At 41.9% G+C, this 27,097-nt stretch overlaps 1 protein-coding gene across 1 annotated transcript in view; it reads right to left on the bottom strand.

The window, feature by feature from the left end:
• Positions 1-3,341: 3,341 nt before the first annotated feature.
• Positions 3,342-27,097, bottom strand: part of LOC126249395 (potassium voltage-gated channel protein Shal) — an 839,759-nt gene continuing 816,003 nt past the window's right edge. The window contains exon 4 of the mRNA XM_049951047.1: positions 3,342-3,560. Coding sequence (XP_049807004.1) covers positions 3,342-3,560 — 219 coding nt within the window. The remainder of the gene's footprint in view (positions 3,561-27,097) is intronic.

The raw sequence follows: 27,097 nt of genomic DNA, 5'->3' as shown, positions 1-27,097 counted from the left end.
TGTTCAGACAGTGTAATTTTTACAAGCAGAGGGAAATGTAGGAATAAGTCACAATACTGAAATATGTGAGTTTTTGTCCTATTATACCAATGCATTATTTCTTCGCGTCACCAAGTTCCTTTCTTAGGCCATGAATAGACGATGATTCAAATGTCTCATATGGTAATACGCGCAGTGTTGCATGCTAATGGCACATGCGACTGTTTTTTTTGGGATGAGTTACTTATATTCTGAGCATATTTTCGTGCGGTTCTGAGCGTTCGAAGTCAAGCACTTCTCTTGTAAGTAGAACCATGAAGTAAACTTAGAAAACTTTCACAACTTTTCGCTTATTCATTAAATTGTTGTCAAAATGTTCTGTCAAAACATAACTGGAAACACTGTAACATGTTTTCAGTGAAGTTTATCCGATATTCATGTTGTGGAACACGCCAGTCTGCGTTAATTAAATACAAGGTGCTCGGAAATTCCCGTTACAAACTTCTGGGACTAGTAGAAGGGGGGGAGTACATAATATTTTGAATACGAACCCATATCCGGAAACGTACCGTTTCTGTGTTACAGCCGGTGAAAACATCTTTTCTAGGTAGAAATGCAACAGGGAACAGGGTAGTCATGGTGGGCGGTGGTTACGTCTGTTCGGCTGATGTCAGTTGACGTCTGCGTACCTCTCTGACCTGATTGGAGCCTCATTCGCGTGTCTATGAATGTTATAGTAACATGGTTGAATATACGTTTGCAGAGTACATTTACATGATCCTTCTGAATGGCGAAACTCACGTAATGGATGGGCTACTCTTCGTCTTTATCAAAATCGTTCTCCACAACTTTTGAGTCCATTGCATACCCTTTTAGCCACAATTACCCAAGTGAAATCGTATAACAAGTAATTTGCTGGGTCACACCTAATCAATTACTTATAAAAATAGTCGCGTTACCAACATATTTTCAAATGGTTGTAGCACGGAATTGACACGTTTCCGGAGATGGGTTCCAATTCAAAATAATACATACCCACTCCCCTCCACAAGTCCTAGCTGTTTGTAATGAGAATTTCCGAACACCCTGTATAACTACAGATAACTATCATCAGACACTTTTGAAACAGCTTAGAGCCTTCTCAGGCTCATTTTCAAATGGGGCATCTTTATTACACAGGTATTTTCATAGCGAGGTGTTGGGTACTGGCTCTCTGACAAGACGATACGACATACTTTAATTTATCGCCATGAGTGATAGTTATATGGTAAGCTGTGTCAGAAAACGAAGTCCTGTAGTTATTGCTGCAGTATTAGTAGTACTATAGTTAAATATCTACATTACAGAAATTTATTTTCTACACAGCGTGCCATTTGACTGTCTTTTACGGAGTTAAATGGAAGTTCGTCCTATCTTCTCCTCACAAAGTCAGTATACACCATTACGCTACGAAAGTAATCATATAACTTGTGCACGCACAGTCTGAAGATAAGCCTGAACAGGCTCGAAAACTAGTTTATGAAAATATGCATGTTTCAAAAGTGTATTCGTAGTCAAACGTACTACAATTGTTTATTTCCATTTTGAGAATGAAAACTTGGTTCAAGTAGGCTTTATTCTTTTTAACATCTATGCGATTGGCCAATGTTAACCTTCGTCGTTTTCAACCACGTATCTTAAGCTTCCAGCTTCATTTTACATTATAATATATCGCTGGTACGTGTGAACAGGATAATATCTTATTTCTGCTGCACAGAAGTAAGATGCTTTCCTGTCCACTTGTACCAGCGAGTACATAGGCTGGATAAAAAGTAGTGGAAACCTTGTTATAATTCGAACCAGACTTAATAGACAGTCGTTCACCATATTACATGCTCTCAGCACAATCATCCGGCATCTCGATCACCTTCCTCTACACAGATGGTATCTATATCTACATCTACATCATACTCCGGTAGTCAGCCAATAGTGTGTGGCGGAGGGTAATTTCGGTACCACTATCTGATCCCTCCAAAACTGTTCCACTCGCGAATAGTGCGTGGGAAGAATGACTCAGTATTGACTAATTTCTAAATTTTCTCCTCGTGGTCAATATGCGAGTTGTATGTGTGGGGGAAGTAATATATTGTCCGACTCGTCCTGAAAAGTGCTGTCCCGAAATTTCAGTAGGAAATCTTTCCGTGATGCACAACGCCTCTCTTGTAACGTCTGCCAATGGAGTTTGTTTAGCATCTCCGTAACGCTGTTTCGCCAGATAAACGATCCCCTGACAAGACACGTCGCTCTTCGTTGGATCTTCTCGATCTCCTCTTATCAGTCCTACCTGATAGGGATCCCAGATAGATGAACAATATTCAAGGAGCGGGCGAACAAGCGCCTCATAGGCTACTTCTTTCGTGGATAAATTAAATTTCCTTAAGATTCTTCCGATGAATCTGAGTCTGGTATATGCTTTTTTGTGTGGTCATTCCACTTAATGTCCCTCTGGATAGTTACGCCTAGATATTTTACGGCAGACGCTGTCTCCAGCTGTTTGTCGTCAATAGTGTAGCTGTACAGTACAGGATTTTTTCCCTATATATGCGCTCCGACTGCGTTCTACTTCAATCTTTATCCGTGTGTGTTGTTCGTGTTTCCTAAACATACTGTTAGGGCGCTTGGATTGGCCTCCCGCACATTCAGACAGTACTCTCTGCAGGTGACTCAGACACAGCCGTTGCCGGTCATTGCACTTACCTGCTATCAGCTGCAGACAATGCGTATGCCATTGGATACACATCCTTTATGTTACGGCAGTGTTGCCACAACTTTTTATCCAACCCTAGTATTATAATATAAAATTAAGTTGGAAGCTTAAGATACGTGCTTTAAATGATCAAAGGTTGAAAATGGCTAGTCACATAGATAATAAAAAGAATACAGCCTACCTGGACCATATTTTCATTCTCAAAATAAGTTGAGGCTATGGACCCCCACAAAAAATTTAAAATTTATTTCCATTTCCTAACACGGATTTCTGACGTAAATTTATTACATGTTTGCAGTTCGGGGTAATGCCTCACGAGGGGCCGCTTCATTCTGCACAATACTTCCATCACTCACGAAACACGGCCTACAGACTGGATAAAGGCGGAATTTCACGCAGTTCTTCCTGAGTCATCTCCCCGCCCGACATGAGATGTGTGATGTCCAACAGCTAACTCAGTTACCAGCCACGGTAGAGTTCCCTCGCAGTTGTAGCTAACACACCACGAACCACCCGAATTACTCCACTTCCATTCCGACGCTAGACTGGGAAGTTTCCTGCACTTCTTGCCGTCTGGGACAATGACTGCATCGTTTATCTGAGAAAGCACTCGCTCCTAGTCTTTTGGAGGTAGTAGCTGTACCTGCAAGCGGGGAAGGGAGCGCGGGGGAAAGTTTGCTACCTGATACCGCTGGCCGCAGCAGCGGCCGCAGCACGCGTGCAGCAGCCCGGGGTGGCTGGCGGCGGAGTGCGCCGGGCTCGCCAGCGGCGACGGCGACCCCGGCCGCTTCGGCTGCCCGTTGTACGGCACCTCCATCTCCACGAACTCTCGGTCCTGAAACACAAAGCCATCATATAATGCGGCTGCGCTCTGCCAAAACTACGATTCGGTAGTTCGGTACAGTACATAAATAACGTAATAAATGGTTGGATTATGGTAGTGCCGGCCGGGGTGGCCGCGTGGTTCTGGGCGCTACAGCCTGGAACCGCGCGACCGCTACGGTCGCAGGTTCGGATCCTGCCTCAGGCAAAGGTGTGTGTAATGTCCTTAGGTTAGTTAGGTTTAAGTAGTTCTAAGTTCTAGGGGACTGACGACATTAGAAGTTAAGTCCCATAGTGCTCAGAGCCATTTGAACCATTTGATTATGGTGGTATTGGCAGCATCGTTAGCGAAAGAAACATAAATGAATGTGTGAGAGGGAAACTGAGCCACCGACTTCTCTTTGTTTATTTGTATGTTTGTTTTCAATATAATTAAAACCACATATTGTTCATTGTTAGTCCATTGTGTATTTTATATCTTTACTGAATATAAATAGCCCATTATAAGTAATAAAAATTAGTTGATTCTACACTTTCATGTAACCACAGCAATTACTTTTGAAACAAGTCCAGTTTACACGCACAAATAAAAAAAAAGTCTATATACTTAGTGTTATTGTCAATAGAACGTTCTCCATAATGATCAAAGGCGAGAGTTTCCTATTATTATTGATAACAGCGAAAGTCGTTTATGAATAACAAACATGTTTTATATAAGTCGACGTAATATTGAAGCGATGTTTGATATGTTTTTCTTTTGAAATTTAAAAAAAAATTACCTTTTATTTGAAGAAATTGCTTTTTCCAGCGCTATAAGATAAATATATAATTTTTTTTTATTTTCAATACGCCATCTCTCTATTTCACGATAAAAATCAACAATTTTTCAATAAAACCTGAATTAAACATCCAAAATTTCAGTTTAGCTAACTATAGTGTATTTTTAAGTAACAGACAGAAGGGTAACTAAGTAGAACCAATATGTTCTGTAAGTTACGTGGCCCTTTTTATATCCACACTATTTCTACGCGGCTCACCCCTTACTGTTTCTAGGGGAATCTAGTAAGAAACTGGTCGCTATACGCAAACAAAGCGATCGAAATGAGGTAACGTCCAATACGTACGCAACGCACCTGACGTACACGCAACGGTCTTAACTGAGCAAAGCTACTAGGAAAAGCACCATAGCCTACGCTTACTTAGGATAGTCTACGGTAGCCTATGGTAACTTTGTAACTCTAGTAAATAATATCGATATAGATGGAATTAACTTAAAGGAAAGGAGGCTAATGAACAACTTAGTTATCATACAAAAAGTAAAAGTAATAACAGGATATGAGCTGTCAGAAGCAACTAAAACTGGGACAGGGGTTAGACAAGGCTGTTGTCATTCACCTAGTCTATTTAGATGATTTATATAAAACTGTTTCTAACAAGAGACTGGAATGAGAATAAGAAGAAGGATAATTAGATATATAAGATTTGCTGATGGCATTTAAATACAGAGTGAAAATGAAAAGCTAGTTAACATTAAAGATATGTTGAAAGGACTGAACACCAGATCTGAGGAATATGGAATGAAGATAAATGTCAAGAGGACTTAGGCAATGATTTTCAGAAGGCGGCCAAGAAAGGTAAAAGTGGAAATTTGTTATTAGTTAGTGGAAGAAGTTGATAACTTCAGATGTTATTATTGGGCGTACTATTATCTGTGGTCGATTAAATAAACAATTAAGAAAAATTTTCGATAATGATAGAAGCTGAAGAAATGAATAAAAATTTGTGCCATGGCCTGGGCTTGAACTTCAATTCACTCCTTCAGAACATTTTCCCCTTCTTAAATAGTCAATATTGCCTCTTTAAGAACGAAAAATAGGCTGAGGGAGTGAAATGAAGTTTGTGCTATGGAGGGCATTGGACTAGGGTAGTCTGTGCACATGTGTTTGTTATACTGCTCTGGTGGTGTAATGGCTAGCATATCTGCCTAGTAAGCAGGCGACCTCAGTTCGATTACTGGCTGCAGCACGAAGTTTGATACATTTCTTCACATTCTGTCATTATCGAAAATGAAACAGACTCATATGCCTCAAAGAAAATTCAGTTCCATCAGATCAGTTAAGAAAAAGATTAGACGAGAGTTTTGTATGAAGTATTGCCCTGTATGTTGCCAAAACATGGACACTGCATGGAAATGCTTAGAGACATTTGACCTGCGGATATAGAAAAGAACTGAAGGTGTGAAATATGGAAATAAAATAAGGATTACGTTTGCATTACAGAGGATGAACGATAAACACAGCAAACAGTTAAGAGGAGGAAAAGGAACTTGTTAGTGCACTGGATGAGATGAGACAATATAATGAAATATAGGCTAAGGGAATGGTGACTAGGAAGAGAACCAGAGAAGGAAGACGAAGAAAAAATGTTAACTGACGTCATCAGGATAAATGTATCGTATGCAGCTATATGGTATGGCGGGAAACTGGGAGGCCTGCAGTATGTTGAACTGTGACGGACCTGCCTAATGAGCGAAACACGTTATTATCATCGTAATAAGGAACGTTAAAAAAATTACAAGTTCAATATTTGCTGTAAACACAGTAGACACTGAAACAGAAATAACATGAAACATACGTAAAGTGGTCATAGTATTGCTTATAAGTAAAACCACTTACGAGGGGTGAATCTGAATCGTGCCGGTAGTAGCTAGTAGCATGAAGCATCCGTTTACTCCGGGAAGGGAAAGGAGATAACTTGTTGAACGGACTTTACCAAGTCGCAGAGAACAAAACAAGCACACCGTTCCTACCAGTATCCATGTGTGTGTGAGGACCTCGCAAATACCTTCATGTCTTAGAGTACTGAACTAACTAGGTAGGCAATGAAGGATATATGACACACTTAATGTAATTACCAACTCTATGGAGGCAACCCTCAACTATGTCTCAGTGCCAGACCGCAAAACCTTGAAGCTAATTATAATATTTATGAACGGACAGCTCCAAGCTGTTTCCCAACAGTCTAACGAAATATGATTTATATGCAACACCATTAAATCACAAACAATTTTCATGGATTATCAAATACTAACAAACAAAAGCTTTACAAACACAGGAGACCTAATGAAGAAAATCAAAGTTATTTATACCGCTACAACAGCAACACTTCTGTCTTTCGACGTCACATCAATTTACTCTCGTATATCCACAGGAAAATCCATAAATATCGTAGAAAAGAAACTGAAACAACACAAGAGGGCCTCAGATATGCAAATATTTGATACCGAAACTATCCTAAGGTTAAACACAGAAAAAAATTTACTTCACTTTCAGCTGAATATTTTATTTGCATCTGGAGAGATCTCCAATCAGTGAGACAGAGGTCAACTTTCCCTGGACCATGTCATTGTGCGATAAAAGGCATATAAATCAGTATGCTGGTATCGAAATGTAGATAACATAATTTGTCTCGTAGGTGAAATACAGAGCCAGACAGAACAGATATACAACAATATCAACACAGTTCATTCCCCATATACACTTTACCAAGGAAACAGAAGAAAAAATAATCTCAGTTTTTCTTGTTCTCACAGTAATGAGAAACAATGATCAACATGAGTTCTCCATATACAGAAAAAGTACTACCACTAGCTGTCATCCACAGCATAAACCTTCGAGAGGCAACGAAAATTTCAACTTCAGTATTTTGCGTTATTATTGACCGGATTTTAAAATTTTAAATGCTGCCATAAGCTACTTATTAAGAAGTATAATCTTCCGTCTGACACAATAACATAAGTATTACAGTTAGGAACTGTGTGTTTGCTATGAAGCAGTGTAACTGACGGCGCGCAAATACACACACATTGTTCATCCAGTATTTCAGATGGAGGGAACTTAGCGACTTTCAACAAGCTTTACACATAATTTTAAACATTTTCAAAAAAAGTTTCTCGCCGTCACCTCCCACAAAATGATTAAATAGCTTACTACATTTTTGCTGTTCAAACAGTAAAACTTCAACATAAGACATGATGTTTCAATTTATTATTACTTTGTTACCGAGTTTATTCCATGCAGTCTACAGACAACATTCACATACGTCAATGAATGTATGACACATAATTCTGGAGATATGACATCATAAACATTAAGATGCGTGAAAAACATGCTTTTGCTTAAAATGGAGCGCAATGTATCTTGACTATATTCATTCAGTATTTCATAATGGGAGAACTTCGCGAGTTCCAAAAAATTTGAAGCATAATTTCAAAGCTTTTCTTAACTTTTTCTCGCTTATATGCTTAATATCGAATATGAAATAAATTAACTCGTTTCTAAAGTAATCACATGTTGGAAGCTGTTTTATAAAATGATCTAGATTCCTTAAAGAATCTGGGGTATACTGGTACATAATATTCCTGACTCATACACACGCTTCATGGGATAAACAGAACACCACACAAACCTCAAAATTACACACTGGAACTCAAGATAATTTAAAAAATTGCTATTTTGAATGGATATAAACAGATACCATCAACAAGCTAAACCTCAAAATAAAAATAAAAGTTATCACGCAATCATCCAGATACAGAACAAGAAAATTTATAGAAGTAGCATACAAATAACTCAATAGATCACATGACATCAGAGAAGCAGAAATAAGGGTACTCACTACCACATAATAATAAAGTAGAATGGGAAACATAATGAATAAACAAAGAATCCCAACAGCCTGTAGAACAGACAACAGAACACAGCAAAGAAAATACTAAGAATAAGCGGAATAACCTTAGATATACACACATCAGAAAAAGTTTTGCATCAGCTCGGTTCCGAGAGTTTCGGAACCTGAACAGCAAATTGGAATAAAGATCAACATAAACATAATTTCCGCCATTTTTATTGCTCATGGAAACCTCACATTGCATGTTGTACCACCACACAGCGACACCTTCAAACGAGGTGGTCCAGATTGCTGTACACTCCGGTACCTCTAATACCCATTAGCACGTCCTCTTGCATTGATACATGCCCGTATTCGTCGTGGTATACTATCCATAAGTTCATCAAGGCACTGTTGGTCCGTATTGTCCCTCTCCTCAACGGCGATTTGGAGTAGATCCCTCAGAATGGTTGGTGGGTCACGCCGTCCATAAACAGCTCTTTTCAATCGATCCCAGGCCTGTTCGATAGGGTTCATGTCTGGAGAAGATGCTGGACACTCTAGTCGAGCGATGTCGTTATCGCTGGCTGGGGTGGCCGAGCGGTTCTAGGCGCTACAGTCTGGAACCGCGCTACCGCTACGGTCGCAGGTTCGAATCCTGCCTCGGGCATGGATGTGTGTGATGTCCTTCGGTTAGTTAGGTTTAAGTAGTTCTAAGTTCTAGGGGACTGATGACCAGAGACGTTAAGTCCCATAGTGCTCAGAGCCATTTGAACCATTTGAATCATAGTCCTCAGAGCCATTTGAACCATTTTTTGATGTCGTTATCCTGAAGGAAGTCATTCACAAGATGTGCACGATGGGAGCGTGAATTGTCGTCCACGAAGACGAATGCTTCGCCAGTATTCTGCCTATATGGTTGCACTATCGGTCGGAGGATGGCATTCACGTATCGTACAGCAGGGAACCTCCACCTTGCTGCACTCTCTGGACAGTGTGTCTAAAGCTTTCAGCCTGACCGGGTTGCCTCGAAACACGTCTCCAACGACTGTCTGGTTGAAGGCATATGCGACACTCATCGGTGAGGAGAACGTGATGCCAGTCCTGAGCGGTCCACTCGGCATGTTGTTGGGTCCATCTGTACCACGCTGCATGGTGTCGTGGTTGCAAAGATGGACCTCGCCATAGACGTCGGAAGTGAAGTTGCGCATCATGCAGCCTATTGCGCAGAGTTTGAGTCGTAACACTACGTCCTGTCGCTGCACGAAAAGCATTATTCAACACGGTGTCGTTGGTGTCAGGGTTCCTCCGAGCCATAATCCGTAGGTAACGGTCATCCACTGCAGTAGTAGCTCCTCCATGTGCGAACAACATCGCTTTGGTTCACTCTGAGACGCCTGGACACTTCCCTTGTTGAGAGCCCTTCCTAGCACAAAGTAACAATGCAGACGCGATCACACTGCGGTATTGACCGTCTAGGCATGGTTGAACTACAGACAACACGAGCCATGTACCTCCTTCCTGGTGGAATGGCTGGAACTGATCGGCTGTCGGACCCCCTCCGTCAAATAGGCGCTGCTCAGGCATGATTGTTTAGGTCTTTTGGCGGTTTTAGTCAAACGGACTGTCTCTGTCATACAATATCCACAGTCAGCGTCTATGTTCAGGAGTTCTGGGAACCGGGGCGATTCAAAACTTTTTTGATTTGTGTATTTAGCGATGTAGGAATATACCAACTCAACAGGAAGACTGGCCAATTTCACTAAACAGGACGAAATTGTACGCACTTAAGCATAAGGAACACATAATGTACGAGAGCTTTACGGAAACAGATGTACGCATTCTGAAACAACGCAAAAACCTAAGCCGAAAATACGCAACAGAATGACATTCTTACGTAGAAAAGACGCTAGCTGAAAGCAAGAACGTTAAAAATGAGCACACAGCAATGTGTATAAGCACATCAAAAACACGTCTCTCTCACTGTTACCCTCCCCTCTCACCGATCAACTTGTAACAACGCAGTTCACCAGAATCCCGCCCTTGCATTCAAGTGCTCGTGGCACACATAACATAAACAAGATTGTGCGACGGTTGAATGTTTGTAAACATCTTGTGTGGCCTCCAGTGAAACAGTGTTTAACAGAGACATTCTCTGGAAGAGAAAGACTGCCACGAGACGTGAGTAGGCTAAATAAACGTATTCTTATTTTCACGCATAGTTTCACCGAAGCATAACAAACTGGCCTGACTTGCAAATAAATGGTCACTAAGGCAGCAGTAATAATAACACGCAATTGTATAGGACTGTATGGCGGTGCTTATACCCATTGAAATGTTTTCAAAACAATTACATAACAAATCACAACTAACACGTAACACACAATATTATAATTCTTTAAAGTTTAAATGGCAAACAAAGATTTCCAAAGCACCGTGACTGTTGTGTCACAGACCTTAGTTAACACAATCTTGAAGAGAATCATTTAAATACAGACGCTTTCAGTATTCCTAACAGCATTTTAAAATAAACTAAGTTCGTCAACTGTTCTTTACAAAAGAAACGATAAGACGACAATAACTAAAGCGTGGCCAGAAAAATGTTGTATCTTGTCTTTTGCATTTTTCTGTTGGAACTTGTAAATCGATTACATACTCTTACATATTGCCAAAATCGTTACGCAATACTACGTTTATCTTCTTTTTATAATGTAAATTGTCTGGTACAACGTAAGACTGGGCTCTAAGTCCCTGATCTTACACCAATGATCAACCGATGCTTCACGTGACCGAACACGCAGTGAACGATTGGAAGACAGCACTAAGCCATATGGAAATAGATAAAAACTGGTCCGTCTCCGTAAATGTTCAGTTGTGTGTGAAATCTTATGGGACTTAACTGCTAAGGTCATCAGTCCTTAAGCTTACACACTACTTAGCCTAAATTATCCTAAGGACAAACACACACACCCATGCCCGATGGAGGACTCGACATGACTGCAGCGCCTGAGACCGCTCGGCTGATCCCGCGCGGCCGTCCGTAAATCCTAAGAACTGCGAACAGCTGTGTTATGATTAACATCTGCATGCAGAAGGGTATCGCGTTCCGTTAACACGTGTGACAGAATTCAAGGAATGACAAATACTGGTGATGGGATACCGAGTTGAGGGAGAATCATTCACGAAGCCATATAGCAGGACAAAAAAAGCGAAGGGTTGTCAACCTAGAGATCACAGAGGGCGAGTAGTCGTCGTGAAGCCATCGAGAAGCGAGGAAGTCAGTTGTGGACAAGCAGATCTGTCGTTTGGAGATGTCACTGTCACCCAAGTAGGCGTGAAGAAATGATGCGAGAGGCTTGCGAGTTTTCAATCAGAAAAGAGATTCACTCACCAAATGCGTATCCACAACACGAGAAGACGCTGATCTGCTACCGACCTATACTACCACGGTAAGTAAAGAATTCCTTCATTTACCTCTAATAGAAAACATTACCATTATCCGTCACTTGACTAGTAATCTTTTATTAGCTATCCGTAATTAAAATGAGAGAATACTTTCACGTCTAGCGCCACGGGACTTGTCTTGCATGGTGGTTCCTGTATCGTGCACGAAAGGTATTATGTTGAGAGTACTCAAGTGCTGTTGTCCAGAATTTATTTGTCAAATATTTTACTTTGCCGCCACACACGTATTGAATATTTAATTTCTTACTAGGCCACGGTGACCCTCTCAACCAAAGGTAGCAGACTACGGCTGTTGCACTGTTAACGGCATTTTCACCGTGATTCAGCTGTTCATTGTAGAACTTGGGCGGTGGAGTTCTGGAAAAGCTCTGTACATTTAGGTCGACTATTACTGTCACACTGTTGATGGCCTTCTTACCGCTGTTCAGTTGCTCAAAAATGGTTCAAATGGCTCTGAGCACTATGGGACTTAACATCTATGGTCATCAGTCCCCTAGAACTTAGAACTACTTAAACCTAACTAACCTAAGGACAGCACAGAACACCCAGCCATCACGAGGCAGAGAAAATTCCTGACCCCGTCGGGAATCGAACCCGGGAACCCGGGCGTGGGAAGCGAAAACGCCACCGCACGACCACGAGATGCGGGCGTTCAGTTGCTCATTCTAGACATTTGGCGCAGGAGTTTTGGAAGAGCTCTGTGCATTAAGGGCCTCACTAGTTACTTCCACGTAAGTTCGATGGTCCGGCCGCAATCAGTAGACCATGTCTCCGTAAACAACTGTATAACTACAATCAATCTTTGTGAGATTTGACGTTTCTTCATACACTGGTAGAGGAATTCGTCTATTTCCGTATCTGTGGCGTAAAAAAATTCAGGGCAGGCTAATATCGCCAGGAACGACTGTGTGTAATGGCTTTCGGCGTTTGCACAGTAGGAACTTATTCAGTAAGAATGTTAAGTTTGCTATCTTCACTAGTAACACACTCATCTAATAGCATTTTCACTCTATAAGTTCAGGGCGGGAAAGATTGCATCCATAAAGTGTAATATTCGAGTCTACGCCTCACCAATTCACAACAAATGCAACAACTTGCTATTATTATTACTGTTATTACTGGTATTGTAGTAGTAGTAGTAGTAGTAGTAGTAGAAGTATCAGTTATTATTGCTGTTATGGTAGAAGAATTTTCTTTATTTTCACAACGAATGATTTTAGTTTGGGGGTTTGAGGTACACTCCATGGTTTTTCCAGTTTCGTAATCAATAGCTCCATTTTCTTTTATGTGATTTCACACTTTTCACCAGGTGTGAACAGTTCTACAAATACTGTCCTGTATCTCTGTATTTTTACTGCATCCAGCAATTTGTGACAGAGCTCCCTTGTGAATGTGTGATATTGACTCCATAGCACAAATTCTGACAAGTGTGATTTCAGTTTTCAGCTGCTACATACGGCTCAATTCCGTATTTAGGCATATTCTGAGCAGATTTGTCACTAATGTCTACATTTCATGGGATTGCAATCTCAACTAAGCGCCACAATCCCTTTCCTTACTGCAAGGACACGGTAATAGGCTCGTTAACTGCAACATTTGTGTATGCATGCCGGCCGAAGTGGCCGTGCGGTTGCAGGCGCTGTAGTCTGGAACCGCGAGACCGCTACGGTCGCAGGTTCGAATCCTGCCTCGGGCACGGACGTGTGTGATGTCCTTAGGTTAGTTAAGTTTAACTAGTTCTAAGTTCTAGGGGACTAATGACCTCAGAAGTTGAGTCTCAGTGCTCAGAGCAATTTTTTGTGTATGCATACTGTAATATATTGATTATTCCTTGCTACTGTAGTGTTATCTTGAAGCTGTGAGAAAGGAGGACAGGCGCTCCAAGGCGCGGAAGCAGAGACGATGCTGAGGGCAGACGAAACTAGGAGAGATATTGTTACATGAAGTACACCGTTAGGGGAGAGCCTTGCGAAAATGCAGACGCCCCCAGACGCGGCCCCAGGGCGCTAGTTTCTCTGCAAGGACTTAACATGTAACTTGATATGTCGTCTAGACGCTGTGGTAGGTTGCCACCATAGAACTTCGTAATAAACAGGCACGTACTAGCGTATAAAGCCAGCTTGATACCAGCCCTGAGAACAGCAACGTCAGTAGGCTCACAAGGGTTAGAAAGAGAGCGAAATCGCCAAAAAACTGTTGACTAACAATAATACTGCAAACCTTATTTGGCAGAGCAGTTACGTTTAGCTTTCAGCTGAACAATGTTGATACCAAATACGGACTTACTGCATCTGCATTAACATCCCTGCCTTAGGAGCAGAGAGGGGACCTAACTAAACGGTGGTTGGCAGGCGCCTGCAAGAGACCTGCGGGACTGGCTGGGTGGCTTTAATTGGGAAAAACAGTGCCCCCACGCAACTCCTTAAAACCCCTAGATTACACATTTTGGCGGAGTTCTCAGTCAGACGATATGGGCGCCGAATCCGCGTCCGTCGACTCCAGCCTCGGTCCAGTTCCGCGTAAGTCTGCTCTCTCACTTGGAGTGCCTCAGTGAACAGTGTCACATTCAGTATGTTTTGTACTGCAACTAATTTGTTGCCTTAAGATGCTGCTAGTTTTTGCTGCTGTGGTTAGCATCCACTCCTGGGACTTCTGCACTGGCTCCTGTTGTAACAGTGTTATTCATGCTTTTTTTCTAATCCTAAAACGAGCTTCCAGTGTATTAGTTAGTCCCGTCTGGAATAAACAACTATTTCAAAACCCTGTTTGTCCAAGAGTCTCCACAACGAGTTCCCTAACAAGTCTCACCCCCTGCATTTTTAGTAAATGCCTGTACCAGTGTTGGCTCAGATAGAAGAAAACAATCAAGTGCCTTAACTGTCAATTGTCCTTCTACCTTCTGCTCTGTACCGCTCGGGAGCGCAGACTGACCAGTAACCCCTTTTCTGCCTCTCCCACCTATGGCAGGACACGACAGTACGTACGTTTGTTGACCGAGAGAATATTAGAATGTAATTTCATTTGTTAGACGCATGGCTGCATTTTTTGTTGGGGCTGCAGGTATCTGGTATCTTAACGGCTCTGTGTATCTGCCAGTGAAGTTATGAACACTTCCACTGTGCATCTTTTGGTATGGGTTATTGAGCAGCCTGATTTCACGTAAATAGTCGTTCACGAGTATATCACAACAGTCATAAGCTATATTTGTTATTACTTGTTCATAGTTCTTCCTTCATAAGTCCTGATTTATTATTATTATTATTATTATTATTTCTTTACTTTCTCAGACTTTTTAGAAGTCTGGTTAAGAATGGAGTGACGCGGACCTTCATCAAGCGTCACTTCCTTTTTGCTGTACGGTACATGTTATATTGCATTTAGGAACTTTCGGGTAATTGAACATGTATCAATAATTACGGATTTCTGTAATTGTATATATATGTTTGGATGTAGCTGTATTGCATTGATGTATTGGTGGATATTGTGTGGTATGACTCCTGTAGTTGATAGTATAATTGGTATGATGTCAACTTTATCCTGATGCCACATGTCTTTGACTTCCTCAGCCAGTTGGATGTATTTTTCAATTTTTTCTCCTGTTTTCTTTTGTATATTTGTTGTATTGGGTATGGATATTTCGATTAATTGTGTTAATTTCTTCTTTTTATTGGTGAGTATGATGTCAGGTTTGTTATGTGGCGTTGTTTTATCTGTTATAATGGTTCTGTTCCAGTATAATTTGTATTCATCATTCTCCAGTACATTTTGTGGTGCATACTTGTATGTAGGAACGTGTTGTTTTATAAGTTTATGTTGTAAGGCAAGCTGTTGATGTATTATTTTTGCGACATTGTCATGTCTTCTGGGGTATTCTGTATTTGCTAGTATTGTACATCCGCTTGTGATGTGATCTACTGTTTCTATTTGTTGTTTACAAAGTCTGCATTTATCTGTTGTGGTATTGGGATCTTTAATAATATGCTTGCTGTAATACCTGGTGTTTATTGTTTGATCCTGTATTGCAATCATGAATCCTTCTGTCTCACTGTATATATTGCCTTTTCTTAGCCATGTGTTGGATGCGTCTTGATCGATGTGTGGCTGTGTTAGATGATACGGGTGCTTGCCATGTAGTGTTTTCTTTTTCCAATTTACTTTCTTCGTATTTGTTGATGTTATGTGATCTAAAGGGTTGTAGAAGTGGTTATGAAGTTGCAGTGGTGTAGCCGATGTATTTATATGAGTGATTGCCTTGTGTATTTTGCTAGTTTCTGCTCGTTCTAGAAAGAATTTTCTTAAATTGTCTACCTGTCCATAGTGTAGGTTTTTTATGTCGATAAATCCCCTTCCTCCTTCCTTTCTGCTTTATGTGAATCTTTCTGTTGCTGAATGTATGTGATGTATTCTATATTTGTGGCATTGTGATCGTGTAAGTGTATTGAGTGCTTCTAGGTCTGTGTTACTCCATTTCACTACTCCAAATGAGTAGGTCAATATTGGTATGGCATAAGTATTTATAGCTTTTGTCTTGTTTCTTGCTGTCAATTCTGTTTTCAGTATTTTTGTTAGTCTTTGTCTATATTTTTCTTTTAGTTCTTCTTTAATCTTTGTATTATCTATTCCTATTTTTTGTCTGTATCCTAGATATTTATAGACATCTGTTTTTTCCATCGCTTCTATGCAGTCGCTGTGGTTAACCAATATGTAATCTTCTTGTTTAGTGTGTTTTCCCTTGACTATGCTATTTTTCTTACATTTGTCTGTTCCAAACGCCATACTTATATCATTGCTGAATACTTCCGTTATCTTTAGTAATTGGTTGAGTTGTTGATTTGTTGCTGCCAGTAGTTTTAGATCATCCATGTATAGCAAATGTGTGATTTTGTGTGGGTATGTTCCAGTAATATTGTATCCATAATTTGTATTATTTAGCATGCTGGATAGTGGGTTCAGAGCAAGGCAGAACCAGAAAGGACTTAATGAGTCTCCTTGGTATATTCCACGCTTAATCTGTATTGGCTGTGATGTGATATTATCTGAATTTGTTTGGATATTAAGTGTGGTTTTCCAGTTTTTCATTACTATGTTTAGGAACTGTATCAATTTAGGATCTACTTTGTATATTTCCAATATTTGTAGTAACCATGAGTGGGGTACACTATCAAAAGCTTTTTGGTAATCAATGTATGCGTAGTGTAGAGACCTTTGTTTAGTTTTAGCTTGATATGTCACCTCTGCATCTATTATCAGTTGCTCTTTACATCCTCGTGCTCCTTTGCAGCAGCCTTTTTGTTCTTCATTTATAATTTTGTTCTGTGTTGTATGTGTCATTAATTTCTGTGTAATGACTGAAGTTAATATTTTGTAGATTGTTGGTAGGCATGTTATGGAGCGATATTTAGCTGGGTTTGCTGTGTCTGCTTGATCTTTAGGTTTCAGATAAGTTATTCCATGTGTAAGTGTATCAGGGAATATGTATGGGTCTGCAATGTAACTGTTAAATAATTTAGTTAGATGTGAATGTGTTGAGGTGAACTTCTTTAGCCAGAAATTTGCTATTTTATCATTTCCAGGGGCTTTCCAATTGTGCGTAGAATTAATTGCTCGGGTGACTTCATGTTGCAAAATTATCACTTCAGGCATTTGTGGTATCATCTTGTATGTATCTGTTTCTGCTTGTATCCACCGTGCATGCCTGTTATGTTGTACCGGGTTTGACCATATGCTGCTCCAGAAGTGTTCCATGTCTCTTATGTTTGGTGGATTGTCTATTTTTATGTGTGTGTTATCTATTGTTTGGTAAAATTTCTTTTGGTTTGTGTTGAATGTTTGGTTTTGTTTCCTTCTATTTTCACTTTTTTTGTATCTTCTAAGTCGTTTCGCCAAAGCTTGTAATTTTTGCTTCTTTTCATCTAATTGCTCTATTGCTTCTTGTTGTGAGATTTTACCTAACCTTTTTCGTTTTTTATTATTATTATTATTATTATTATTATTATTATTATTTCTTTCTTGTCTCAGACGTTACGTCTGGTTAAAAATGGAAGGTGACGCGGACCTTGATCAAGCGTGACTTCCTTTTAACTGTACGATATATGTTACATTGCATTTAGGAACTTTCGGGTAATTGAACAAGTGTCAATAATTACAGATTTCTGTAGTTGTATATATAAGTTTGGATGTAGCTGTATTGCATTGATGTACTGGTGGATATTGTGTGGTATGACTCCTGTAGTTGATAGTATAATTGGTATAATGTGAACTTTATCCTGATGCCACATGTCCTTGACTTCCTCAGCCAGTTGGATGTATTTTTCAATTTTTTCTCCTGTTTTCTTTTGTATATTTGTTGTATTGGGTATGGATATTTCGATTAGTTGTGTTAATTTCTTCTTTTTATTGGTGACTATGATGTCAGGTTTATTATGTGGTGTTGTTTTATCTGTTATAATGGTTCTGTTCCAGTATAATTTTTATTCATCGTTCTCCAGTACATTTTGTGGTGCATACTTGTATGTGGGAACATGTTGTTTTATAAGTTTATGTTGTAAGGCAAGCTGTTGATGTATTATTTTTGCTACATTGTCGTGTCTTCTGGGGTATTCTGTATTTGCTAGTATTGTACATCCACTTGTGATGTGATCTACTGTTTCTATTTGTTGTTTGCAAAGTCTGCATTTATCTGTTGTGGTATTGGGATCTTTAATAATATGCTTGCTGTAATATCTGGTGTTTATTGTTTGATCCTGTATTGCAAGCATGAATCTTTCCGTCTCACTGTATATATTGCCTTTTCTTAGCCATGTGTTGGATGCGTCTTGATCGATGTGTGGCTGTGTTAGATGATACGGGTGCTTGCCATGTAGTGTTTTCTTTTTCCAATTTACTTTCTTCGTATCTGTTGATGTTATGTGATCTAAAGGGTTGTAGAAGTGGTTATGAAATTGCAGTGGTGTAGCCGATGTATTTATATGAGTGATTACTTTGTGTATTTTGCTAGTTTCTGCTCGTTCTATAAAGAATTTTCTTAAATTATCTACCTGTCCATAATGTAGGTTTTTTATGTCGATAAATCCCCTTCCTGCTTCCTTTCTGCTTAATGTGAATCTTTCAGTTGCTGAATGTATGTGATGTATTCTATATTTGTGGCATTGTGATCGCGTAAGTGTATTGAGTGCTTCTAGGTCTGTGTTACTCCATTTCACTACTCCAAATGAGTAGGTCAATATTGGTATAGCATAAGTATTTACAGCTTTTGTCTTGTTTCTTGCTGTCAATTCTGTTTTCAGTATTTTTGTTAGTCTTTGTCTATATTTTTCTTTTAGTTCTTCTTTAATATTTGTATTATCTATTCCTATTTTGTGTCTGTATCCTAGATATTTATAGGCATCTGTTTTTTCCATCGCTTCTATGCAGTCGCTGTGGTTATCCAATATGTAATCTTCTTGTTTAGTGTGTTTTCCCTTGACTATGCTATTTTTCTTACATTTGTCTGTTCCGAAAGCCATATTTATATCATTGCTGAATACTTCTGTTATCTTTAGTAATTAGTTGAGTTGTTGATTTGTTGCTGCCAGTAGTTTTAGATCATCCATGTATAGCAGATGTGTGATTCTGTGTGGGTATGTTCCAGTAATATTGTATACATAATTTGTATTATTTAGCATGTTGGATAGTGGGTTCAGAGCAAGGCAGAACCAGAAAGGACTTAATGAGTCTCCTTGGTATATTCCAAGCTTAATCTGTATTGGCTGTGATGTGATATTATTTGAATTTGTTTGGATATTAAGTGTGGTTTTCCAATTTTTCATTACTATGTTTAGGAACTGAATCAATTTAGGATCTACTTTGTATATTTCCAATATTTGTAGTAACCATGAGTGGGGTACACTATCAAAAGCTTTTTGGTAATCAATGTATGCGTAGTGTAGCGACCTTTGTTTAGTTTTAGCTTGATATTATTATTATTATTATTATTATTATATCACCCGCTTTCTTAGTCGAGTTCGCTATCGCACACCGGTTCGAATATACATCTAGATACGCACTCCGCAAGCCATCGTATGGGGCGAGGCCCTAGAGAGTATTTAAACCACTTGCAGTCATTTCCTTTCCTATTCCACCCGCAAGCGAGGGACTGTCTATGTGCCTGCTCACGAGCCCTGTTATCTTCGTGATCCTGACGCTAAATGTACGTTGGTGGCAGTAGATTCATTCCGCAGTCAGCTTTACTCCTATTTCTTTGGAAATTGGAAATTTGTGGTAAGGTCTTATGGGACCAAACTGCTGTGGTCATTGGTACCTAAGCCTACACACTACTTAATCTAACTTAAACTAACTTACGCTATGGACAACACACACATCCATGCCCGAGGGAGGACTCGAACCTCCGACGTGGGAAGCCGCGCGAACCGTGACAAGACGCCCAAGACCGCGCGGCTACCTATATCTTTATTCGATGTGACTGTGACAATCAGTACACTACTAGTGCTGCTTATAAACATCACCGGATTGATTTCCCTACTCATCTGCATTAACTTACGTTTTTCTACATTTAGATAAAGCTGTCACTCATCCTACCAACTAGAGACTTTGTCTAAGTTGTCTTCTTCCCTACTACAGTCACACAACGACGACACCTTCCAGTAAACCATAGCGTAATCACCAAAGAGACGCATATTGCTCTTTACCCTGTCCGTTAGATATAGAGAATGAAAGACGGCGGAAAACTAACTTCGAGTAATTGACTGACATGATGAGGGGGAGTTGGTGGTGTAATGTTCATGAACACCAGGTTTTTCGCCGATGTGCCGTATTAACTTCCAAATCTCCTTACAGTGTTTCATGAAGTTAGGATATGTGACAAAGTTGATAGTGATCGGATGGGAGAGTTAAGCCCAGCGGCGCCCTTGGTGCTATTCGAAACGAGTAGGCTATGTGCCGGAACCGGTATCACCATCTCGCTTCCCTTCATTCATAACAACACAAACCCAACTACACTGCACACGCTCTTACCACAGTCATTCATGTGAGACAGAAGAAAGGCAACCGGCAAACCGCCTCTATTAGGACCTTGCCTAGAACGGCAATGCAGGTTTCTTGTATCTGCTCCCCTGTCCTCATTTCCTGAGTGCGTGATCACTCTGAATTTATTGTTTATTACTGTTATTATTATTATGTTATGTTATGTTAACCGGGGACCTAAAAACGACGGAGAGGCTCCGTCCCCGCCGCAGCCGCAGTGGTCCGCAATCCCCCCCCCCCTTCCACCCCACACCGAACCCAGGGTTATTGTGAGGTTCGGCCCCCGGTGGACCCCCCAGGGAACGTCTCACACCAGACGAGTGTAACCCCTATGTTTGCGTGGTAGAGTAATGGTGGTGTACGTGTACGTGGAGAACTTGTTTGCGCAGCAATCGCCGACATAGTGTAGCTGAGGCGGAATAAGGAGAACCAGCCCGCATTTGCCGAGGCATATTGAAAACCGCCTAAAAACCATCCACAGACGGGCCGGTTCACCGGACCTCGACACAAATCCGCCGGGCGGTTTCGTGCCGGGAACCAGCGCTCCTTCCCGCCCGGAAAGCCTTGGTGCGTTAGACCGCACGGCCAACCGGGCGGGCTGTTATTATTATTATTATTATTATTATTAAGAGCAGTAATAGTAGTAGTGGTAGAAGCAGGAGAAGAAGAAGGGGCGGATGAAGATTTTCTATCGTATAATTCCGAAAGTTCTGTGAGTTCAATTACTCAGATAAACTGAATCTAGACACAACTGAAGAAATAAAGAACTGTCGATCCAGAGGTCCCGATGTCCCCTTCATGCAGAACCATGGAATCTCGCAGCTTGACCTGGAAGCTTTAACCAACGGGACGGTCTTTCATTTTTCACTTATGAGCAATACAATTTTGTGGAGATTTTCTGCAGGCTGTCTTTCGCTTGAACGATTTCTTCTGATGCTCGAATTCGATTCAGATAGTTTCCTAGAGATGTTTTTTCTGTTTACATTACGTTGTCAACAAATGGTGGAAACACGGGCAAATTTTATTTCATTCACCATGTACACTCCTGGAAATTGAAATAAGAACACCGTGAATTCATTGTCCCAGGAAGGGGAAACTTTATTGACACAGTCCTGGGGTCAGATACATCACATGATTACACTGACAGAACCACAGGCACATAGACACAGGCAACAGAGCATGCACAATGTCGGCACTAGTACAGTGTATATCCACCTTTCGCAGCAATGCAGGCTGCTATTCTCCCATGGAGACGATCGTAGAGATGCTGGATGTAGTCCTGTGGAACGGCTTGCCATGCCACTTCCACCTGGCGCCTCAGTTGGACCAGCGATCATGCTGGACGTGCAGACCGCGTGAGACGACGCTTCATCCAGTCCCAAACATGCTCAATGGGGGACAGATCCGGAGATCTTTCTGGCCAGGGTAGTTGACTTACACCTTCTAGAGCACGTTGGGTGGCACGGGATACATGCGGACGTGCATTGTCCTGTTGGAACAGCAAGTTCCCTTGCCGGTCTAGGAATGGTAGAACGATGGGTTCGATGACGGTTTGGATGTACCGTGCACTATTCAGTGTCCCCTCGACGATCACCAGTGGTGTACGGCCAGTGTAGGAGATCGCTCCCCACACCATGATGCCGGGTGTTGGCCCTGTGTGCCTCGGTCGTATGCAGTCCTGATTGTGACGCTCACCTGCACGGCGCCAAACACGCATACGACCATCATTGGCACCAAGGCAGAAGCGACTCTCATCGCTGAAGACGACACGTCTCCATTCGTCCCTCCATTCACGCCTGTCGCGACACCACTGGAGGCGGGCTGCACGATGTTGGGGCGTGAGCGGAAGACGGCCTAACGGTGTGCGGGACCGTAGCCCAGCTTCATGGAGACGGTTGCGAATGGTCCTCGCCGATACCCCAGGAGCAACAGTGTCCCTAATTTGCTGGGAAGTGGCGGTGCGGTCCCCTACGGCACTGCGTAGGATCCTACGGCCTTGGCGTGCATCCGTGCGTCGCTGCGGTCCGGTCCCAGGTCGACGGGCACGTGCACCTTCCGCCGACCACTGGCGACAACATCGATGTACTGTGGAGACCTCACGCCCCACGTGTTGAGCAATTCGGCGGTACGTCCACCCGGCCTCCCGCATGCCCACTATACGCCCTCGCTCAAAGTCCGTCAACTGCACATACGGTTCACGTCCACGCTGTCGCGGCATGCTACCAGTGTTAAAGACTGCGATGGAGCTCCGTATGCCACGGCAAACTGGCTGACACTGACGGCGGCGGTGCACAAATGCTGCGCAGCTAGCGCCATTCGACGGCCAACACCGCGGTTCCTGGTGTGTCCGCTGTGCCGTGCGTGTGATCATTGCTTGTACAGCCCTCTCGCAGTGTCCGGAGCAAGTATGGTGGGTCTGACACACCGGTGTCAATGTGTTCTTTTTTCCATTTCCAGGAGTGTATCAGTAGAAATGTCACTGATGTAGAGAATCAATAACGAAGACTCACCCGCAAGCCACGGAAGGACCATAGAGCATAACGTAAGGTAACAGACACATGTGACTAGAAAAATATGCTATGTACTTGAAGTGCAGCAGATACGGTTCTCAGATGTTTCTAGACGTGTACAACAGGGTGGAACAATGTCGGCTTAATGTTTCAGAAGTATTTATAAAATATTATGACTTCAGTGTAGTTCAGTCCTGTGATTGTTTCCAGTCCAGCGCATGGCGACATGAGCTCCTAAAATACACTACTGGCCATTATCATTGTTACACCAAGAAGAAATGCAGACGATAAAGAGGTATTCATTGGAAAAATGTATTATACTAGAACTGACATGTGATTACATTTCCACGCAGTTTGGGTGCATAGCTCCTCAGAAATCAGTACCCAGAACAACCACCTCTAGCCGTAATGACGGCGTTGATACGCCTGGGCATTGGATCAAACAGAGCTTGGATGGCGTGTACAGGTACAGCTGCCCATGCAGCTTCAATGCGATACCACAGTTCATCAAGAGTAGTGACTGGCGTATTGTGACGAGCCAGTTGCTCGGCCACCATTGACCAGACGTTTTCAATTGGTGAGAGATCTGGAGAATGTGCTGGCCAGGGCAGCAGTCGCACATTTCCTGTATCCAGAAAGGCCCGTACAGGACCTGCAACATGCGGTCGTGCATTATCCTGCTGATATGTAGAGTTTCGCAGGGATCGAATGAAGGGTACAGCCACTGGTCTCAACACATCTGAAATGTAACGTCCACTGTTCAAAGTGCCGTCAATGCGAACAAGAGGTGACCGAGACGTGTAACGAATGACACCCCATACCATCACGCCGGGTGATACGCCAGTATGGCGATGACGAATACACACTTCCAATGTGCGTTCACCGCGATGTCGCCAAACACGGATGCGACCATCATGATGCTGTAAACAGAACCTGGATTCATCCGAAAAAATGACATTTTGCCATTCGTGCACCCAGGTTCGTCGTTGAGTACACCATCGCAGGCGCTCCTGTCTGTGATGCAGCGTCAAGGGTAACCGCAGACATGGTCTCCGAGCTGATAGTCCATGCTGCTGAAAACGTCGTCGAACTGTTCGTGCAGATGGTTGTTGTCTGGCAAACGTCCCCATCTGTTGACTCAGGGATCGAGACGTGGCTGCACGATCCGTTACAGCCATGCAGATAAGATGCCTGTCATCTCGACTGCTAGTGATACGAGGCCGTTGGGATCCAGCACGGCGTTCCGTATTACCCTCTTGAACCCACCGATTCCATATTCTGCTAACAGTCATCGGATCTCGACCAACGCGAGCAGCAATGTCGCGTTACGATAAACCGCAATCGCGATAGGCTACAATCCTACCTTTATCAAAGTCGGAAACGTGATGGTACGCATTTCTACTCCTTACACGAGGTATCACAACAACGTTTCACCAGGCAACGCCGGTCAACTGCTGTTTGTGTATGAGAAATCGGTTGGAAGCTTTCGTCATGGCAGCACGCTGTAGGTGTCGCCACCGGCGCCAACCTTGTGTGGATGCTCTGAAAAGCTAATGATTTGCATATCACAGCATCTTCTTCCTGTCGGTTAAATTTCACGTCTGTAGCACGTCATCTTCGTGGTGTAGCAATTTTAATGGCCAGTAGTGTAGATGCTATTCAGGTTCAGGCAGTTTTATTGCAGACCTTCAGCTACAGCTTACTTCTCCACAGAATTTCTACTTTTCGGATGGCTTTCCGACGGCAAGGATACAAAAAAAATGTGGTTGGATAGATGAGGTGGAAAGTTCTCTGCTTCCATCAAGGTTGACAAGTAAATTGTCTCCCGGGTACCTATCGTGATCGTTGTCTCCACTACCTGGTGAGATTCCATGGGTAACACGGCAGCATGCTAATGCGATCGTAGCAAGCTTTAGAATCGATCTGTCTCTTATGCATAGAGTAGGAAAGTGACTCCAATAAACACCAGAAGACGTGCTTTAAAAATTTCACCACAGCGGTCCATTTGGTAAGTGAATGGCTGAAATACCTTTTTCCAAACTGCTATAATTTATTTTTTTTTGTTTGCGTGGGATTAGGGGGGGGGGTGAGGGGGGGCGCATTCTCACGCACTATGTGGTAGACTAGAATTTGATAGCAGCGCAGTGTTCATTGCACACCGAAAACGTCGCTGTAAGTTTGTTAAAAGCTGCACCTAAAAATTGTACGTGACGCCTGTGAAGCTCCGTTGTCGCTATACACCAGGGGCGAGCTACCGTTGCGCGCCACGCGGCTTAATACGCATACACTGGCGGCTGCGGCACTGCTCGGAGATGGCGCGGCTGTAGAATAGGCACAAATACAGCAACAGCTTTTGCGGCAGGCTCAGCCATTTGTATTTACGCACAAAGATGAAGGGGATGAGAAGCGCAGCAGAATACACCGAGGTTTACACGGAGGTGGCTTGCGTAGGAAAAAAAGAGACAAGCCTGGAAAGCGCGCCTCAGAAGCGCAGGAGTTGATGCTTCACGTCGACGTTGTTTGAAAAGGAAGCCGAACATTCCAGATTACAAAACATAAACGTAAAGTCCAAGAAGACTTGTGATCGTGAGTTCGTCGGTCTGCGGAAGTTCAAGCTACTAAATATGTTCGAACATTTACGAAGAGTGGAATGACATGTACAATTTTGGCTCTCGAGATTATTTAGTGAAGAGTTAATATACAGAAAACTTATAAATACAATTCATGTATAGTAACATTAATTTCTTAAAATATGCACAACTAAATACACAGCGTCATTTGGGTGTAAAAACCGCCAGTAATTATTCATCTTTTGCACTAAACCAGCGGTTTGCAAGTAGCGACCCGCGGGTCACATGCGACCCGCTAAGGGTTTTTGTGTGGCCCGCCAAGAGAGTCAGAAAAACCATTGAACCGAGATTTCCTTACCGTGCACGACCGAGGATTTCAACTAGGATGGTCACGTCAATACGCATGCGCATTGATCAGCGTAGATACTAACAAAGATGACATTCGGTGCGATGGTTGTTGTGAACGACCATAAAGACATATTCCATTTACTTACTGACATGCAATCAGATCACATTGGAAGAGATATTTAATGCTGTGACATTAGCTGACTTTTACGTATCTGCTGGAAATTTCTGTCGATGATGAAATTTGCTGGAAAAAATGTTCAAGCAATCTCACTGTTGATTTTAAAAAATTTAGAAAAGGGTAACAGGATACATTAGTCTAATTAAATTTATTTTAAACTTAAATGTGCTTGCAGCTATGGATGATATGAAATTAACACAAAAAGTAAATTGATTGAAACTGTTACTATTTTATTTAGTTTATCCTTATTGATTCTTATGGAAAATTGATACCTTTTTTGAAATGTAACGTTAACTAATGATATCAATCATTTTAAAAAGTCATCCCTCGCTAACGTCCTCTTCCACAATGTGGCCCCCGAGCCGAGAAAAACTGCCCACCCTTGTACTAAACTGTATCCAAATTTTTAAGAAAACAATAAGCGAAAGGGCGAAATCTGTTACCTAGGCACTCTACAGTTATGTTCTGCGTGCCTTCTGTGGATAAGGCATGTGTTTGCTATCGTGCAAGAGTTAGTTTCGCCATGAAACTACCTAATATCTCAGTGCCACTCTTACAATTGCTTTTCGCTAGGTAACAGGCACATATGAGTCAGGACGATGATGTGAATCTTCATTTAGTGCCACCGACGAACTGTATGTTATCCACATCAACGAAGCGTAGCCTAAAAGCCGCGCCATGTCTCTGGTTGAAATGGAATGATTTTAACCGCGTAAGCAAATTTAAAGATTTGGATCTGGCGGGAGTCTCACAAGCACATACAGAACAGCCGCGAGGGTTGAAGTTAAGC

Source organism: Schistocerca nitens, chromosome 3 (genome assembly GCF_023898315.1).
Source record: "Schistocerca nitens isolate TAMUIC-IGC-003100 chromosome 3, iqSchNite1.1, whole genome shotgun sequence".
NCBI lineage: Eukaryota > Metazoa > Arthropoda > Insecta > Orthoptera > Acrididae > Schistocerca > Schistocerca nitens.
Note: the sequence above shows the minus strand (reverse complement) of the source record. Positions and strands in the feature narration are given on the sequence as shown.